This window comes from Panthera pardus, unplaced genomic scaffold, assembly GCF_024362965.1.
Source record: "Panthera pardus isolate Hobbes unplaced genomic scaffold, ASM2436296v1 HiC_scaffold_3, whole genome shotgun sequence".
Taxonomy (NCBI): Eukaryota; Metazoa; Chordata; class Mammalia; order Carnivora; family Felidae; genus Panthera; species Panthera pardus.
In genome coordinates this window covers 1931859-1951769 of record NW_026526876.1, presented here as the reverse complement: position 1 = coordinate 1951769, position 19911 = coordinate 1931859, and the positions used below count along the sequence as shown (strand labels likewise).

General features: G+C 57.8%; 2 protein-coding genes across 3 annotated transcripts in view; one reads left to right on the top strand and one right to left on the bottom strand.

Moving 5' to 3' along the window:
- The window catches only part of SLC5A10 (solute carrier family 5 member 10), a 58193-nt gene that overhangs the window by 12790 nt on the left and 25492 nt on the right, over positions 1-19911 (bottom strand). The window lies entirely within an intron of this gene.
- The window catches only part of FAM83G (family with sequence similarity 83 member G), a 28362-nt gene continuing 12421 nt past the window's right edge, over positions 3971-19911 (top strand). The window contains 4 exon segments of the mRNA XM_019413304.2: positions 3971-4087; positions 4543-5205; positions 17948-18091; positions 18093-18116. Of these exon segments, the coding sequence (XP_019268849.2) occupies positions 4684-5205; positions 17948-18091; positions 18093-18116 (690 nt within the window). The 5' untranslated portion in view covers positions 3971-4087; positions 4543-4683.

Below are 19911 nucleotides of genomic sequence, written 5' to 3'. Positions count from 1 at the left end.
AAATATTTGCAAACCATATATCTGATAAGGGGTTAATAGCCAAAATATATAAAGAACTCATACAACTCAATAGCAAACAAAACAAAAAACAATAACAACACGATCCAATTAAAAAATGGGCAGGGGTGCCTCAGTCAGTTAAGTGTCCGACTTCAGCTCAGGTCATGATCTCTCAGTTCGTGGGTTTGAGCCCCACATCGGGCTCTGTGAGCACAGAGCCTGGAGCCTGCTTCAGATTCTTCCCCGCCCCTGCTCATGCTCTGTCTCTATCAAAAATGAATATTAAAAATTTTTTGAAAACAAATTTTTTTTAAATAATAATAAAAAATGGGCAGAAGATCTGAGTAGACATTTTTCCAAAGGAGACATACAAATGGTCAATGGGTACCTGAAAAAAAAAATGCTCAATATCACTAGTCATCAGGGATATGCAAATCAAAACCACAATGAAATATCACCTCACACCTATTAGAATGGCTATCATCAAAAAGACAAGAGATAACGTGTTGGCAAAGATGTAGAGAAAAGGGAACCCGTTGTGTGTGTGTGTGTGTGTGTGTGTGTGTGTGTGTGTGTGTACTACCAATAAGAACATAAGTCAGTGCAGCAACTAAGGAAAACAAGAAAACAGTATGGAGGTTTCTCAAGGAATTAAGAATAGAAGAGTGTCTGGCTAGCTCAGTCTGTAGAGCATGGGACTCTTGGTCTCTGGATTGTGAGTTTGAGCCTCATATTTGGTGTAGAGATTACTTAAAAATAAAATCTTAAAAAAATAAAAATAGAACTACCATATGATCCAGCAATGCCACATCTGAGTATATCTATCTTTTTTTTTTTTTTTTTTTGAGAGAGAGAGAGAGAGCACACACAGGAGTGCAAGCAAGTGGGGGAGGAGCAGAGAGAGGGAGAGGGAATCCCAAGCAGGCTCCATTGACTCGGGGCTTGATCTCACAAAGTGTGAGATCATGACCTGAGCCTAAATCAAGAGTCAGATGCTTAACTGACTGAGCCACCCAGGCACCCCGGGCATGTATCTTAAGGAAATGAAGTCACTATGTTGAAGAGATATCTGCATTCCATGTTCATTGAAGCATAGTTACAGTAGCCAAGACATGGAAACAACCTAAAGGGTCCATCAACACATGAATGGGTAAAGATGTGGTATATATATATATGTACACACACACACACACACACACACACACACACACACACACACGTATATATACATATATATAATGGAATACTATTCAGCCCTGAGAAAGAAAATCCTACCATTTGTGACAACATTGGTGGACTTTGAGGGCATTACGCTAAGTGAAGTAAGTCAGACAGAGAAAGTCAAATACTGTCCGATCTCACAAGTGGAATCTAAAAAAGTCAAACTCATAGAAAAAGAGAGTAGAATGATGGTTACCAAGGGCGGAGGGTGGGGTGGGGTGGGAGGAAGAGGTGAGATGTTAGTCAGAGGGTACAAACTTCCAATTATAAGATGAATAAATTCAGAGGATCTAACGTACAGTGTAGTGATTATAGTTAATAATATTATATTCTATACCTTAAAAAAGAAGAAAAAACAGAAAAAGTTACAGACCAGCAGAAAATATATGTGGACTATATACCTGACAAAGACCTTGTATTTGGAATATATAAAAAGCTCTCAAAAGTCAAACAATCCAATTAGAAAATGGGCAAAACACATGAACAGACATTTCACCCAAGAGAACATACAGTGGCAAATAAGCATATGAAAATATGTTGCGTATCATTAGTCATTAGGAAAACGCAAATTAACACCATAATAAGAGATTATTACACACTTACAAGCATGGAAAAAATAAAAAAATTGTGACAACATAAAATGCCATCACGGATGTGGATAAATTAGATCACGCAGATGTTGTTGGCAGGAAAATAGACATAATACAGTACCTACACAAATGAATATGTATAATATGTATATGAATGTTCATGGCAGCTTTACTCGTAATAACCAAAAACTGGAAACAACCCAGTGTCCTTCAACAGGAGAGACTGTTAAGCGAGCTCTGGTGCATCCAGGCCATGGGATACTTGTCAGCCACAGAAATGAACAAGCTACTGATATACACGATGATCTGGATGATTCACCAGAGAATTATGCTGGGTGGAAGAAAAAGCTAATCCCTAAAGGTTAAATGCTGTGTTTTCCATTTATATAACGTTCTTGAAATAACAAAATTGTAGACATGGAGAACAGACCAGTGGCTGACAGGGGTTAGGGATGGAGATGTGGGTATGGCTGGCAAGAGGGAGGTCTTGGTGATGACAGAAGGGTTCTGCATCCCAATTGCAGGGGTGGCCACCCAAATCTACACAGGTGGTAAGGTTGCACGTGTGCATGAGCGTGCACGCACGCACACACACGCACACACACACACGAACACATGTAAACTGGTGAAATCTGAACAAGTTCTGGAATGCACCAATGTCAACTTTCTGGCTACTGCATTATTGTACGATAGTTCTACAAGATGATACCACGGGCAGAAACAGGGTGAAGGCTGCACGCAACCTCTCTGTTGGTGGTTGGTTGGTTTGTGTTTTGTCTTTTTGTCTTAACAACTTCCTGTGTATCTGTAACTATGGACAGGTAACTGTAGAGGTTGGAGGGCTACGTGCCTTTCAGCCCTGAGAGTCAGGGCTCCCTTCATGAGCCTCCAGGCCCCTGTGCAGTCATAAGAACAAAAAGAGAGGCCGATGCCCAGAGAGATTCTTGATCTGGGCCCTCAGTGGCAGTGACATAAATCAGGCTTCAGGACTCCCAAGGCAGTGCTTGCTCACTGGGACTGTCTGCCTCTCCCTTCTGACTGAGTCTGGTAGGGAGGATGTGGGTGTATGTGTGCCTACCTGGGAGGAGCTAGGGGCACCTGTGGGGCTCTGCTCAGGGAGAGGCAGGGGCCTGGCTTCTGGGGCCATCCAGACACAGTGTGAAGCCCCTGTGGCTGGGGTGGGGGTTTCACGGCAGGGAGTATAGGACATGAGGCTTGAGGGGTCAGTGATGGGGACCACAGGGGCGCTGGGCCTGGAGAGAGCAGACACTGCTCCGGGCGACAGACCCAGGTGGATAGATGGTGGGGGGTTCTGGAACAGGGGAGGCCTAGAGATGCCACCAGCCAGCCCTCAGCAACACAGACCAGTGTCCTCAGGGCCCCCATCCCCACCCAAGCATGCCACAGCCCTCTCCAGATCCAGGTTTAATAGGCTCTGTTGTCCCTGCCCTTGCAGCCTGCTGTTAGATTTGGTCCCCACACCCCCACCCCCCAACCAGGGTCCCAAGCCCCAGGACACCGAGCAGATAGTTGGGCCTGACTCCAGCCCACCAGCAGCCCTCTCTGGCCCTCCCCACGCCAGGGTTCGGGTGGGCGCTGCTCATCATGCAGGACCAGTCCTGGGTAGGTACCCCTCCCAGCAGGGAGCCGGGCTCAGGGACTAAGAACTGGCTATCTATCTGCTCTGTCCACACGTGGCTCTGTAAAGGCTCCTTCCTGAGTTTGGGTCAGACTGTGCCCTATCCCTCCGCTGGGGGCTCCCAGCCCAGTACCCTAACTCTACTTCCACAACTGGACAGCTGCGTATCTGCACGGACTTCCCGTCCCACCCGGGAAACAAGGCACTGGTAGGGTTGGACCAAGGGTACGAACAGGTCCTCCCACCCCGGGGGCAGGGGGAGGAGCGGTGCGCTGGAGCGGTGCAAAGTTGTTGATCTGCTGTGTGTTCTCAGTAAGAACACTTTCCCTCTCTGGGCTGCATAGTTCCAAGACTTCTTGGACTTTGGTCCCTGAGCTTTCCAGAACTCGGCCACCTGGGGCTGGAGGCAGCGGAGGAAACCGGGAGCGCAACCACCCGAAGTCGGTGTCTCTCAGGGATTGGTGGGGGGGATGGGGGGTGGGTGAATCAGCTTCCGGCCCCGCCCCCCAGAGCGGCACGTGACCGCAGGTGGGGTGGGCGGGGCGGCATTAGTCACCAGCCCGCCGCCTGCCTGTGCGCTTCGTTCTCGCCGCAGGGCTCTCCTTGCCGGCTCTGTCCCCGCGCCCGCGTCCGCCCGGTAAGCGAGTCCTCCCGGATCCCGGACCTCCAACGCGCCGTCTGCCAGCCGCGCTTCCCCGAGCCTCCTCCGGGCAGGCCTCTTGGGTTGCCGGTCGTGGCGCCCGGAGATTTTAAGACCCCGCTCCCTTCCCGGAAGCCGTCGGAATGCTGGGCGCCGCTGAGCTGGGCCAGAGGCCATCCGAGTTGTCTCCTGCCTCCCACTCTTGGAAACTTCTGGAAGTTCCCTGCTGGCTCTAGTTCCTCCCAGAAGTTGCCCAGGACTTTGGGCAGCTCCAGAATTCCTCTGGGATGTGGGTGCCCCCCGGCCCCCACTGATAGAGGCGCAGCGCGCCCTGGCGTGGGTCGCGCCCCGCCGTCTCTCCCACTGCCGCCCCACCCCCGCCCTGTCGCCCCTCCCTAGTCCCCCGCCTGCACTCTGACCTGACCTCCGCGTTCTCTTGGACTCCCTCGCAGGTTCCCTATGGGCAGAGTTGCTGAGACGCCGGTGAAGCCCCAAGAGCGCGCGGGGCCGCAGTCGCGCGGGAATTAGGATCCCGACCTTGCTGAGTGCTGTGTCGCCCGCCCACCCAGCAGAAGCGTCGGGGCAGAGGCACCATGGCCTTCTCTCAGGTGCAGTGTCTGGACGACAACCACGTCAACTGGCGCTCCAGCGAGTCCAAGCCCGAGTTCTTCTACAGCGAGGAGCAGCGGCTGGCCCTGGAGGCCCTGGTGGCCCACGGCCGCGAGGCCTTCTACGAGGTGCTGAAGCGCGAGAACATCCGTGACTTCCTCTCGGAGCTGGAGCTCAAGCGCATCCTGGAGACCATCGAGGTGTACGACCCGGGCTCGGAGGACCCGAGGGGTGCCAAGTGGCCCCGGGGGCCCGAGGACAATGGGGTTGGTGACAGCGAGGAGGCCAGCAGGGCAGGTGGGACCCCCACCGAGGCCGAGCCACCGCCCTCTCTGGAGTACTGGCCCCAGAAGTCCGACCGATCCATCCCGCAGCTGGACCTGGGCTGGCCCGACACCATTGCCTACCGCGGTGTGACCCGGGCCAGCGTCTACATGCAGCCCCCCATCGATGGGCAGGCCCACATCAAAGAGGTGGTGCGAAAGATGATCAGCCAGGCCCAGAAGGTGAGGCAGCTGCTGGGCGGGAGTCCCCGGAAGGGAAGCTGGCTCAGTGGGCCTGCGTCCGGCCCCCAGCATACACGGAGACCGCAACACTGACTCTCTCTTGTGGGTCTCTTTGCTTCCTCCCTGGCTGCCTCCTCCCCTGCCCTCATGGGGTTCCTCAGTTTCTTTGCACAGGGATAGGGTACCCAGGTTCTCTGGCAGGAGATGGTGGGTTACCCCATCTCAAAGGGCCTTTGTGCATTGTTGGGGGAGGACTCTGATCTCCCCAGACGCTGCAAGCACGTTCCCCAGAAGAAGGTGCTGTGATGGGGTGGGGCCGGGAGAAATCTCCGGGTTTTCTCTCACTTACTGTCCCTCAGGATGGCTCTGATTCACCCCTGAGAAGCAGGACGCTCTCACACACGCCGTGAACCCTCTGGTGTTGCTTTTTCCTGGGTAGTGGAGAGAGTCTGGAGTGGTGGAGAAGGCCTGGAGACTAAAACACAGCCTGAGTCCATCTGAGGCTGGCCTGGAGGTCCGAGTTCAAAGGTGCCTTTTTCCTGGCTGTGCTGGGCGACGGAGAGCGCCTTGCTCGCCCTCTCTGAGCCTCTGTGTGAGCTTTGCAATGGCAGAATCTTTCCAGGCTGGGATGTAGGGGATGGGGGTGGGCCCTGGGTGGAAGGGGAGTGAATTCAGCTCAGGGTTGTCCGCCTGTGCATTTTGCCAGTGAAGGGACCTCAGGCTTTGCCTGTTCTCGACCCCTGCCGAGCCGTGCTGTACCCTGGTGCGGGTAGTCGTTCTCAGCCGACGCACTGACACACATCCTCGGAAGGGCCAGGCCGGGAACCGGTGCGCCTTCTTACTGAGAGGAATTCTCGGTTTCCAAGCACATCCTGACATGATCGGTAAAGCCTGCGTGGCGAACAGTGTTGAGAAAGGTTCTGAAGCCAGGTCCGAGCTCAGTAGAGAGCAGCGAGTGATGAGCAATGTGTGTGTCCGCGGAGGTCTTTCTAGCAGAGTCTAACCCGTCCCCGGGCCCAGAGCGGGGCAGCAAATCGCACAAGCCCAGAACGCTGGCTTTGGGGACCATCCTGGCTGACAGGGCCTGGGGGAGCTCTTGGTCAGGGAACCCAGAAGTGGGTCAGGAGCTGACAAGGTGGCCACGGGTTACGTTTCTAGAAAGGTGGAGTCCCTGTCCCCTGAGGGGGCTGGCAGAGTCAGATAGCCCGTGTCTCGGAGCCTGGCTCTCGGCCTGATCCCAGGCAGCTTTGGGGCTTCGGGTTTCTTCTGGTATGTCAGCTGGAGGTGGTTAGGACCAAAGCTGAGTCTTTGGCGGTTGTAAAGATGGAATCAGGTGAGGAGGAGTTTCAGGAAGAGGAGGGAAAGGGGGAGGGGGAAGGGGCCTTCATAGTTCCTGGGCTGAATAACCCGCCCCGCACCTGCCATGGAGGGTGCTGCTGACGCGGTGCCTGACCCGAGGGCCTGCAAACCAGTCCCCTGGGAGGGTCTGTTGGGATCCCATGACCCCTTTTTCAAAAATGGGAGAACGGAGGCCCTGGGTGGGGCTTGACCTGCTATGCCAGGGTTCCCCGTCCTCTGCTCCTCGCCTCCCCACCAGGAGTAGGAAGGAGGCAGACACCAGATCTCTGCTTGGCATGGAAACAGCCGGCCAGTCTAATCTCCCCCAGACAGAAGGACTGATGGCCTGGCCCAGTGATGGGGGCCAGATAGGGGCGCCTGGGGCCAGGCTGGGCACCGGCGCACCCTCCCCACGTGTCTGTGTCCGGGGCTAAGCCCCAGCCACCCCATGCAGTTCCATGGGCCCCCGAAACTTTGTTTGCTCCCCGCAAAGGCCGCACCAGGTTACTGGCGTCGCTTAAGAGGACGTGGCTGGGGGGGGGGGGGGGGGAACGTCTGTCTCGGGTTTGAACCCCAGTCTGTGTGGTAACTGCGGTTGGCGCGGCCCCCTGATCGGCTGGCGTTGCCCCCTGTTCCCCTCAGAATGGGGCCCCCCTGCTGAGACTGCCCCATGCTGTCAGCTGGCAGGAGCCTTCCAGACCCAGAAGGAGGGTCTGAGGCAGTAGAGGCTCATCTGTCAGATGAGAGCACTGAGGCATGGAGGACAGGGATTTGTTCACACCCCCGCCGCACCAGGGTGAGCCACGCCCCTGCTTTCCATCCTGGCTGCTTCCCTGTCAACTCCGTCCAGGGGGCCCGTGGCCAGCATGGTGTGTGGGTGGGCGGGCAATAATAACAGCCACTGTTTTCTGAGTGCGAGGCACTTTATAATTTCAGGTAGTGTTATCTGCCCATTTTTCAGATGTAGAAACTGAGGCCTGACAGCTGAGTCCCTGCCAGCGTCACCTAGCTAGTTCTTGCGTGGAGGGGTGGGGACCAGGCCTGTGTTGTCCTCAGACTCTAGGACGGGTCCCCTGCCCATCCTGGCCTGACAGAGCACAGCGACAGGCAGGGCAGGGAGGGGCGGCTCAGCCAAGCTGCCTGCGATCCTCCCATCGGCCCTGCCCCGGCTGCTTCCCAGGCCCCGGCGCTGGGCTGTGGCGCTGACGGATGCTGACGGGGGCTGACGAGGTGCTTTGCCTGGCCCGCCCGCCGCCACGGGGACCTCTCCCTGCCTTATCTCTCCCCATGAATCACCTCTTCCCCTGCGCCCCCGCATCCTCTCCTCGCCCCCCCAGCAGCAATGCGCGGAGAACACTCCCCCTCCCCAGGCCTGGGACGGGGAGCCCGCCGTCCAGCCGCTGGGCCCGAACACTGCCCGCCCCCTGCCCGCCGGGGCACCTGGGCCGGGGCGGCTGGTGCTGACTCAGGGCGGCCCAGCCCGCCACCTCCTCACGGCGGGCAGACCCTGGGGCAGGGAAGTGACACAGCACACGCTCAACCCGCCCCGGCTTGGCCGTCAGGGAGCGGCTGTGTGTCTCCGTCAAGACTTCTGAACCCCCCTCTTTCCCCAAAGACTAGAATGGAACTGGTACCAGGAGCCAAGAGTGCTGGGATCGGGTCCCTGCTCTGCCTCCGCCACTGTGCGACCCTAGACGAGCCTCAGTCATTTCATCTGTAAAATGGGTAACACTGAAGATTGTCAGGAGTCCCTTCAGCTCTGACACCCTGTTGCCCTGCGATTCTGGACTTCTCTGGGACGAGAGACCGGAGGGTCTTGGGTCTAACTCTACCGGCTGTGTGGCCCTGAGCAGGCAGCCTGTGTTCTGAGCTTTCTTCTAGCCCCATTGGGCTCCCAGTCTCTGAGATGGAAGGCCATCTGCCTGCCGCTCCCCCCCGGCCCCTGGGGACCAGTGATTTCCCTGGGGGAAAACCTGCTTTGGGGTTCCAACTGCATACCAGAGGCCAGGCCTGTAGTATCATGCCCAGGAGGGATGAGCCCCAGTCTCTCTCTGTTGCAGCCTCGGAGAGAGGGGTGAGGCTGGGCTGGGTCCGGGAGGGGGCTGAGGAGGGATGCCCCCCTCCATGACATGGGCCCCCCCCGAAGGATCGCTTCACCAGACCCAGACAGCCCAGGGAAGATCCCAGGGGCAGGTGGGAATCACGGACAGGTGAGAAGACGGATGGAGCACGAGGGAGAATGAGTTTCGAAGGTCGGACTAGAACCCACTTCTCGTGCCTGCCAGGCCAGGGCTTGGGATCGGAGACCCAGAGAAGTTAAGTTTCTTGCCTAAGGCTACACAGCAGGATGAGACGGCAACCTCACGATGCCTGATTAACCCCACATCTTTTCTGTCAACCCCCTGCCTTCACACGCCGAAGTCTTGGCTCACGGCTTGGCTCCAGGAGAATAAAAGCAGCTTAATGAGGCATTTATTAAATGCCAGCTATATGCCAGGTGCTGAGCGGGCACTTTACCCCCATTGTAATCCTCCCGGCAACACCATAAAGTAGGTGTTGTCTCCTTAGTGCAGATGAGGAAACTGAGGCTTGGTGGAGCTCAGAGAGGGCAGGTATCTCGCTCACAGAGCTAACAGCGGGAGGAGCTGGACCCAGCACCCAGGTCTGTGGGCTCTGAGCCCCTTTTCCCCGGGAGAAAATGCATCACGGCCGATGTCTCTGAGCGCTGCCTCTGATGGGAGCTTTGGCGCCTTGCTGCTGGCCCCCAGCTTGACTCAGGACAGTAAAAGCACTTTCACGAGGCTCCTTGTCCCCAGCAGGCTCCCAGACACGGTGCTCTCCCCAGCGGGGATGGGGGTGGGGGCACAAGTATGACCAACACAGGACTGGGGAGACCAGGGCTACCGGCAGCTGAGGCCACGGCGGGTCCCTTTGGAGCAGGAGGGAGGGCCCGACAGCCTCGGTGCGTCCAGAGGCCCCAGGGACGGCCCGGTCAGCTGTTCGCGGGCACCCGCCGGAGCACGGCTGGCCCAGGCTCGCGCCGCGAATCCGGGGAGTTGTCTCCTGCCTGCTCCAGCAATTCCCAGCCCAGGCCCAGGGCCCTCACCTGCCAGGTGGGGAACATCTGATAACATCGTTCCAGGTGTCAGCTCCGTGTCTCCCAAGGCTTCCTACCCGACGGCGTTTGCATCTTAATTGAGAGTTTGAGGAGAGCCAGGAGGAGCCCTGCCAGGAAGGAGGGCACCGGCCAGCCTCTTGGAGCACTGGGGCAGGGGTGGCGCTCCCTCCCACAACCCCTGCCGACGTTATTCGCGTCGCAGAGGAGGACGCTGAGGTTAGGGCGCTCAGAGCGGGCCAGGGCCTGCGCGGGGCTCCACAGAGCCCTGGTCCCCCGGCTCGGCAGGCTCACCTCGAGGCCACCCGTCCTCGCCCTGGGCCAGCAGAGAGGGGCCGGTCCTCTCACGGGCCCCCGGCTCTCCTCTCCAGCTCGGCCACCCCCTTGCTATGTGACCGTGAGCCTCCGTTTCTTCATCTGCAAAATGGAGACTGGCCACGTGTCTTGCGGCAGTAACAGTGAGCCACCCACAAGCTATCGAGTGATCCGAGGATGCTCGGTGCGGGGCAGGGCCGCCCCTCCACACTGGGGCCACGCCCTGCGTCCTGGCAGGCGCTGGTCTGCATGGGCTGCTCTAGCCTCCTTCGTGGCTCCTGAATGATCTCCAGGCTTAGGGGTCTTCCCAGGGTAAACGCCACGGGGGGGTGGGGGGCAGATGGGCTTGCATACCACTCAGACCCACACCCAGGCCTCTGCTGCTGTCTCGCCATGCTGTCCCAAGATAGTTGCTTTGCCCCTCTGACAGCACCTGTCTCAAAGCATGCTGGGACTCAAATGGGAAAAGAGGTTATGTCAGGCCCTCGGTGCAATGTCTGGCATGGAGCTGGCGTTTCATAAATACCAGTTCTCTTGGGTCTTCCTCCTTCCCTCTCGCCTGATAGCCTCTCTCAGGGAATAGCTTGGGTTGAGAAGTGGTGAGCTCCCCGTCCTGGAGGAGTTCAAGCAGGGGCTTGGTGGCATCCAGTAGAGGGGAGTGGGCATCAGGTGGCCCGGAGGCCTCAGGCAAGGAAGTCCTTTCCAGGCCAGTCTTCCTGGCGGATTAGGATGCTCAAGGACACCTCAGCATCTGTCACCCTTGGATCCCAGAGAAGCTGAGATTTTACAGGCTTTTGAATTTACGAGTCCGAGATTTTCCAGTTTGAAGATCCTCAGCTTGTGCCACGCGCTGATGACTGCGTGGTGGTCTGGTTGGCTGGACTCTGTGACTGCGGGACTCTGGGGCCCCTTGGGGCCAACGGGAAGGGGGAGGGGCCTGTCTTATCCACAGGGCGCAGCCCTGGTCACCTGGCCCTCCCCCATGCTCTGCCCTTTCCTCTGCAGCATTCCTGAGCCTTGGTGAGGAGGCCGATGTCTATCTGGGGAGGGCTGGAGACTCAGGGCAGGGCCCACGCGGCTGGATGGGGCTGGGCCGGGCCCCTGGACAGAGGGCTCTGGGTGTGACCAGTATAGTATGTGCTTCGACCCCGTCCGCTGCAGTCCTTTGGCACTCAGGAGGCCCCAGCCTCCTTTAATTGGCCTTAATGAGGCTTCTGTTTTAATAATCCAGAGGGTGGGGAAGGTGCCAGGGCTGATGAATGTCAGAGGGGAGAGACCTCGGGTTATCCATTCCATCCCCCCTCCTCCCCGCCCCCGTGTTATCGAGAAGAGAAACCAAGGCTTGGAGAATGGAAGTGCTGGGCTACGGGCTACCCAGGGAAGGAGTGGCAAATGCCCCAGGGCAGTGCTGATGGTCAGGAATTTGTTTCAGAACCCAGAATGGGCTCTGGGGGGCGGTGGGTGGAGTCACAGCTAGAATGTACACAGGATCCCCCACCAGGGGAAGAGCCCTAAACAGGAGGTCTCTGCCACCAGCCGACTGTGTGGCTCTGGGACGGGGATTCCTCTCTCTGGACAATGGGAGTGGTCATCACTGCCCCCACTTAGTCCCTGGAAAAGGGACGCCTGTATGAGTGTCAGAAACCTGGCCTGGTTATCCCGACCCTGGCTTGGGTCAGCACGTGTTATGACATACACAGACTCCCCCGCCAGGCCGCAGGACCAGGCTGTGCCCTCGGCGACAGGCCTTTGGAGCCAGAGGATGGGCAAACTGGTTTGGAGAATGCCAGAAGTCAGGGGGAGAGTCCCTCACAGTGGGGCCAGCGGCTTCCTGGTGTCCTCCTCAATGCCTGGAGAACCTTCTAGGCCTTTCAGACAGTGTCGCCTTAATCCTGCTACCACCAAGGGAGGGGTGGGGTGCAGGTGCAGGGGGTGGGGTATCTGTGGGGGGGGGGGTAGCAAAGTAATTGCCCTGCCAGTGAGGGAGGAGGAGCCTGTGGCTCCAACAGGGAGCCTTAACCCCTCCATGTGTACAAGGGGGTGGTGATAACTACAGGGGAGGTCTGCCCGAGATGAATCCTCCCAGTCTTTGTAGGTCTGAAGGGTCTCAAAATTTTGGTTTTGAAAGCTCTTTTCACCGGGTAGAGAATTCTAGGTTAAGAGTTCTTTGCATTTAGTGCCTTAGAGATGTTGCTCCGGTGTTCCCTGGCTTGCGATGATTCTGTGGAGAAGCCTCCGTTTCTTTGTTCCTCACCATGTAATGGTCTTTTCCCCCGCTGCCTGCTTTACACATTTTCTCTTCATCACGGACTTCAAGTGATGTGATTATGATGTGCCTCGGTGAGGTTTTCTTCACGTCTCTTCTGCCTGGAATTCACTGAGCTTCCCCGACTCTGGATGTAAGTTTTCATCAAATGTTGAAATGCTATAGACACTATTTTTCAAACGTTCTTCTATCCTCCCCACCCCTCTCCACCTCAGCACTTTTGAGACTCCAGTAACATGCCTCCTGGACCTTCTAGGTGGACTCCCAGTCTGCTGATGCTCTGAGCCGATCCTGGTTGTTCAGTTCCTTACCATGTGTCATTTGGGATAGTTCCTATTGTGTGTCTTCAAGGTCATTCATCTTTTCTTCTATGGTGTCTAATCTGTTATTAATCTCATCCGGTGTATTTTTCATCTTAAATGTTGAATCGTTTTACATCTTGAGATTCAGTTGGTGGAGGGGAGCAGGGGAGAGGGGCAGAGGGAGAGAGAAAGAGAATCTTAAGCAGGCTCCACGCTCACCATGGAGCTTGATGCCGGACTTGATCCCACAACCCTGGGATCAGGACCTGAGCTGAAATCAAGAGTCGGATGCTCTACCGACTGAGCCACCCAGTCACCCTTGGTTTGGTGTTTTTTATGCTTTATTAAGTGGGACTAGAGAAGACTTAATCCAGGGTAGAAGTTGGACTAAGGACCACCTCTGGCCTGCTGCCTGCTTGTAAATAATGAAACACAGATGCATACATTTGCTAGTGTGCCGTCTGTGTTTGTTTTCATGCTGTAATAGCAGAGTTGAGTGGGTCAGAGCGATATGGCCTGCAAAGCCTGAAGTATTTACCATGTGGCCTTTACAGAAAAAGTTAGTTGGCCTCTGGTCTAGGCCTTATTTGCCCACTGCTCACGTACTATCCTTCTGAGGACTCTCCTGCAGGCCCTGAGTTTTAGAGGGGTGTGTGGTCTAGCTGAGGTGGGGACGTAAAAGATTCCTGGTCCTGTGTGAGCACTGGTGACTGTCCCAGCTGCTCTTTTCTAGCAGTTTTGTCCCAGCCTGCGTGGTTTCCTCTGTGCATGTGATACTTGGCCACCAGCTGAGGGCTCGAGGGGAGGCCCTGTAGCGTCTGGTGTTCACTCTCTGCAGCCCCATCTCCTCCAGTACTCCATCCTGAAAATTCTAGCTGCTGTGCTCCGGGCACGCCTTGTCTCCTCAACTCCTGGAGACTGCTGGACCCCACCAGGGTCTCCCCCTCCGCTCTGCTGCATCCCAGAGGTAGCTGAGGTGGTCCTGGGGCTGACCTCATTCATGTCCCTTCTCTCAAGGGTCACTGTGCTTGCTGCAGTCCTGTTGGCCACGGTTTCACAGATTGTGCCTGGTTTTTGTCGTGTTGTTGTTTATTGTTAAGGCGGGAGGGTCAGTGTGGGCTCTGTTCCTCTGCCGTGGCTTGAAGTGGAAGTCAAATCCAGGGTCTAGAGAGTCGTCGTTCCAAACTTTAGAACAGTCTGCAGCATTCTCTGTGTTGTTCCCACGAGCTGCCGCCATGCACCAGCCTTCCAGCTGGCTCGGAGGGAGGTAGGGATGGCGAGTGGTGATGCCTGGCCTGTCCACCCCGGAGTGCACTGTGGGTCTGGTGGGTCAGGACTCAGGTTTGTGTGCCAAGGAGGCAGGAAAATGACAGCGGAGGCTCTGAGCTTGCCCCGTTCCTGCATTAATTCACACACACACACACACACACACACACACACACACACACACCACCCCCCATCAGGACACTAAGGTTCTTGCCCAAGGCCATGCGTCTTCCCATGCCGCCACCCTCTGCCTTAAATTGACAGACCCGCCTATATTTCCCAAGACCCAGCGAGGGCCAGGGACTTGGGTCCTTGTGCACCCTTGCTGTGACTGTGTCTGGGCTCCAGGGTGGGTGGGCTGCTTCTGTCTCCCCTGTCTGTTCTGAGCACTTTGAAGGGACAGACCACGGCTGGCTCTCTCTGAGCCTTCTCCACGCATCTCCGTGGCCGAGGAGGGCGGGGCAGGTGTTACAGGGAGCTCTGGGAACCTCTGACTTGGGTCTCAGAGTCCAGGCCTTCAGAAGACAGGTTGCCACTCAGCAGGTTGCTGTGGCACTTCCAGAAGTGCACAAGCGATTTGCGTTCAAATGGCAGAGAGGAGCTGGGAGTGGTATTTAAGTTGGGGTTTGACCATGGATAGGAGTCGTCCGTGTGGAAGAGAAAAGGAAGGTGGCCCAGCAAGGAGAATAGTGTGTGTGGCTCCAGGCCCGGGGTTTTAGGGAGGGGTCAGCTGGGTCAGGGGCCCCTGGGGAGAGATGCTGCTGCGGAGCCTGGGCCCACGGTCCGCAGTTTTCCGGGTTTTCCAGTTGCGTGCAGAACCCCCTAGCCGTCTCACTCCTGCCCTTCCTCCCCCGGCGCTTCCACAGACCTACTCTACCCACCGGTCCCGTGAGCACACTTCTGCTCCAGGAGTGGTTCCTGTGGCCACAGGGAATCTGAGAAACAGCTCTGGGGGTGCCAGGAGTTGCAGACTGGGTGTCGACCCAGGGAGGCGGGGAGTCCCGTGCCGCTGGTGCAGAGCTGGAGTCAGGGCAGTGGTGGGCACCGTGAGATGCTCCAGCTGGCCCAGACAAGCCAGGCAGGGCACCTGGGCAGGGCACAGGGTCACCTCCAGCTTCCAGCCTCCCCCTCCATCTTCTCCCCGGCTTTGGCCCTGGCCTTGCCCAGGACCTCTGCAGAGTGTGTCTCAGCTGGGACAGCAGGAGGTGGCTGGTGTTGCCCTCTGGGTGGGGCCAGCAGCTTTGCGCTCAAGCCACACTGTGGGCTGGATAGACCACAGCAGTGAGCCAGGCCGACACCCCCATGTGGCAGATACGGAAACCCGGGGCCCGGGAGGAGCTGTGGCTTGTCCCTGGATTCCCTCATTGCTGCGGCCCAAGCCACTTGGTCACATTCTCTGTTGACAGAAGCTCCCTGAGGCCCGCCTTAAGCCAGGCTCCCTCCACGAGGGATCTGAACGGGGGGCTCTGCCCTTGATGAGGTCACCGTGTTATGGGCAGGCTGAGCCACCCAGACAGATAATCAGGCAAGGGAGTGAATCCCTCCGTGCCTCAGTTTCCTCATCTGTAAAACGGGAGTAACAACCACTGCCTCACAGCATGTTTGAGAATTGAACGAGGTAGCCGTTATTGGGGCTCATTATACCATCCCACGGCGTGAGGGCCTGGGACCCGCTCTCACTTTCTTAAGCAGAAGGCATGCTGGGTGGGGCGAGAGACCTGGGTTCTGGTCTCGAGTCTCTGGCCCCTGCTCTTCCATGCACAGAATGGGGATCTGCATGCAGAAGTCAAGGGCCTCCAGGAAGCCTCTGGTTCTGACTGGGCAAGCTGTGGGGGCCTCCGTGGGGAGCACCAAGCCCCCGCCCCCAGCATCATCCCAGGGCCTAGGGGGCACCAAGCACCCCTCCCTGCTCCCGGCGTCAGCTGGCACCTGTTACAAGCCCTCCTTTGACCACCCCCTGGCACTGAACCCAGTGTTTGGGGAGAGCTGGCGCTCAGCCCGGGGACCCTGTGGAAGGGATGCACCATGGGGGGCTGGCCCCAACAGGTCCAGCCCAACAGCAGATGATCCCTGGATCAAGCGCCCTACCTGCTAGAGGGCGACTGGGGAAGGACACACGTGGAGTGGGTCCTGCTGGGGCATGTCCCCCAGCCCAGGCCCAGGGCAGGTCCCCATCTGCCACAGCAGGCAGGGCCTGGAACCGGGCCTGATCGATCTGGTGGGGGAGACAAGGAAACGAGGGGTGATGGCTGCCTCGGAGGAGAAATGGGTTGGCTCTGCCCTTTCCAGGGGTGGCTTTATCCAAGGGGATCCCAGGGCTGGCTCTAGGGCTGTGGGATCCCAGGCGAGGAAGTCCCTGCCACCACCCCAGCCACCTCAGGGTCTCATCATGCTCCACCGGTGAGATCCAAGGCTGTTGTGAGCCCACCCGGCTGCCCTCGTGTCTCATCTGCCCTCTCATCCACCCCCTCGCCAAGCAATCTCTGGCCTTTCCTTAAACATCGCCTGGGACGGGGAACTCACTCTCTATCAATACCCTTTGCCTAACGTCGGGTCAGAAAGCGCCTCCTCAACTGGTACCAACGTCTGCCTCGACTGGCTCCTCCCTGCTTACCCTATAGCCCCTGCGTAGTCCGTACAAACTCCCTCTGCCCCACCCGAAACAGCCCCTCAGAGACTCAGAGCCAGCGAGCGGCTGTCCCCCAGAGAACGGAGTGAATCCTGGGCCTCAGCCACCATGGCGCCCTGGCTGGGCCCACAGCTCCACTGCACCCGTTGTGCCAAAGAGAAAGCTGGGCCCAAAGAAGCTAGGCGTCTTGCTCAGGGTCACACAGATCGAGTCCGGGGCAGGGCAGGGCAGGGAGGAGCCCAAATGGGCCTGCAGGGACCAGCTGGGTGAGCTCACCGGAGTGTGCAGACTCATCCCCAGCAGGTCCCAGGCTGCCTCTCCTTCACCCTGTGCCTGCGGATCCCAGTGAGGGGAGCCGGGCAGGCCACTCTCATGGTGGGGGTGGGGGTGAACTTGGCTCCCTAGCGGGCCTGGGTACGTTCTAGCCTGACTGTTCCCGGTTCATTGTATGGCCGAGTCCCTGGCCTCTCTGTGTAAGGCTTTTCCAGAAGGTTCTCAGACCCTGGACAGGGCAGTGGTGCCAGCCTTGAAGGATTGGAGGGGCTGGATGTCTGTGTTGGTTGTCAGCATCAGGCCCTGATTCTCATGGGCTCCCCCTTAGTGCCTGCTGGGACAGGGACGGACGGGGGACGAGAGAGAAGGCCAAAGATGGTCACCGAGCCCCACCAGGCCCGAGCGTCTGCTGACCACACAGGGGAGCTCATCCCAACCACCCTGTCCTTTCCCTGTTGCTCCTTCCTTCCTTGTGCTTTGACTCAGGCCAGTGCCCCTGCCTGTCCGGCCTGGAGCGTGTCACTGCCCACGTCGGGCTAGGGCTTGGGGTAGATGCACTCTGACGTCTTGGGGTCTCACCCTGAGCCCGGTCCAGGAGGCTTGAGGTCAGCCATTGTGAGGACAGATGTCACACGTGCTGGTTTGGACTCTGTCCAGCCAGGTAGGAGAGGTGGCAGCAGAAAGCCTGCCAAAGTCCACAGCAGCCCCGAGCTGCACGGGTGACCCCAAGAACAACTGTGCCAGATGCTGCCTTCCTGGCTGTTGATACATCGGGTTCATCTCGGCGTCCCAGGGTGGCAGGCGGAGGGCGATGGTGTGGGCTGCTGTTCTGGCTCGGGAATGCAGCCCAGGAAGGGACCAAAACAGGGCGCCCCCGTGCTGAGCCCTGACACCCACAAGGAAGGCTGCTCTGGGGACTGGCCCTGACACGCTCCAAACCTCAGGCTGCAGCCCCCGACTCCAAGGTGTTCTGTCTTCCCTGCACCTGCCTCCCCGGCCAGGATACACAGGCTTTGTTCTCTGCAGTCTCGTGTTACGGAAACGGCGGGCACGTTGACTGTGCTTCTCCTCTATTTGCCGCTGCTCCAGAGAGTCCAGTCCCAGCCCCGAGGCCGTGGGGGGCAGGGCGAGCGGGGCGCCCAGAGAGGGTGGTGGGCGCGGGAGGGCTGAGTGTCCTGCCGAGGCACCTGTCCCCACCGCCGCGCTGCCCAACAGCCCCGGTCTCTTCCTGCTCGCAGGTGATCGCCGTGGTCATGGACATGTTCACTGACGTGGACATCTTCAAGGACCTGCTGGAGGCCGGCTTCAAGAGGAAGGTGGCCGTGTACATCATCGTGGACGAGAGCAATGTCAAGTACTTCCTGCACATGTGTGAGCGGGCCCCGCATGCACCTGGGGCACCTCAAGGTGAGCTTGGCTGGTCATGAATGACCAAGCGGTCATTCAGTTGGTCAACAAACACTTGGAGCACCTGCCTGCTAGGGATGGAGTCCTGTGCTTGGCACAGAGAGTTCAGTGACCCTAGAGCCTCCTGCCAAGTGGTCGCCTGACCTCTGGCTGAATGCCCAGAGGGACGGGACACTACTTCCAACAGTCAGAGATAAGATAAATGTTGATCAAGGGTTGATCAGACACTGGAACCCACGCAAGGTGCCACATCACATGTTATTTCAAAGCAGCCCATGCCACACTGGTTACCTGTCTTTGCTTGCACACTGCCAGTGACAGGGTGCTCACCACCTGGTCTCCAGCAGCTTCTTACATCCTATCTGGAGAGCTGTGACTCCCAGGAAGTTATTTTTGGGGGCTTAAGCCAGAATCTTTCTCTGTGTGACACCCACCCACCGGTGGATCTGGCTCTGACAGAGGCAGCTTCCTCGGGTTGAGGTCAGGCAAGGCTTCCTTGATGGCTGCAGAGTTGAAATAAACTTGAGGAGGGAGAGCAGAGTAGAAAGGGTTTTCTAGAGAAGGTCACCATGGAGCAGAGGTGGAGGGATCGGGGTGAACCTGGGTTCTTCACACTGCTTTGCTGTGTGTCCTTGAGCACATCACTTCCTGTCTCTGGGCTCTAGGGTGTCACTGGTCCCAAAGAGAGGCAGATGGGCCAGGGGGCTGGGCTCTTCCGCTCAGATACCCTGCACTTGATCCCTCGCTTGCGGGCAGGAGGAGCCCTCCTTCTACCCAGCTGTCATTTGGCACCTACGGTGGGCAGCACGTTCCCCAGAGAGTACAGATCAGTACGCATGACAACAGCTGACACTTCCATAGTATTTCACTTGGGTCGGCCCCATCCTAGACACTTCACATGGTTATTTTATTTATTCTGCATGCTGACCCGATGGGATAGGGCAGTTGTTCCCATTTCACGGATGGGGAAATGGAGGCACCTGTGCAGGTGTTTAACTTGCTGCCCATTAGGTTAAACATACGGGGTGTGGGGGCTTCCTGGCTGAGCCCCAGCTTTTGACGGGTCAGAATCCCCTGGGCTTCAGGCCTGTGATCTGAGCAAAGTCCCTGGAGAAGGGGCGACGCTGGGCTGGTCAGTGAGGGGCTGGGCTCCTGTGCCTGTAATTTGTCAGTATCTGTCAGTTGTGCCCACCCATCCCCGCTGAGGCCTTTCAAGTGGCTGTGGGCTCTCCAGGCGGAGAGTCTGTGGCTGTGGGGCCATTTTTATGTGGTCTCTCTGGCGGGCTGACCCCAAGCCCCGCCCTCACCCACCACCGCGCTGCCCGCCGTGTAATTAGCACCGAGCGTCGACTCCCGGGGCAGACAGCTCATGCTGGAGAGGTCCAGAGCGTGTAAGAGGCGTCTTTTGAAAGGTGACCACAGAAGCCTCTGCCCTGTGGGCAGCAGATCAGAGAACCTCCGGGCCCATCCCCACTGCACCCTTGCCGCGTGCCCAGTGCACACCCGACGCCCATCCCATTGCTCAGCGCCTGCATGCTCCTGGGGCAGGATGAAGAAGCTTGTCCATGCCAGGCGGGATCTGAACCCAGGATTGGCCGCTCCGAGGCCCAGCCCCCTGTCTAGTGCCTTTCCTCAGCAGCAGAGGCTCAGATGCGAGTCTGCTCGGAGCGTTCGGAGCTCCCAGGAGGTGGGGGGGAGGCAGGACTGGGCTGAGAACGTGACCCAGAAGGCTGCACGGCTCACTGTGCCAAGGCAGCGTGGGCCTTGGGCACGTGGCTCCACCTGTCTGAGCCTC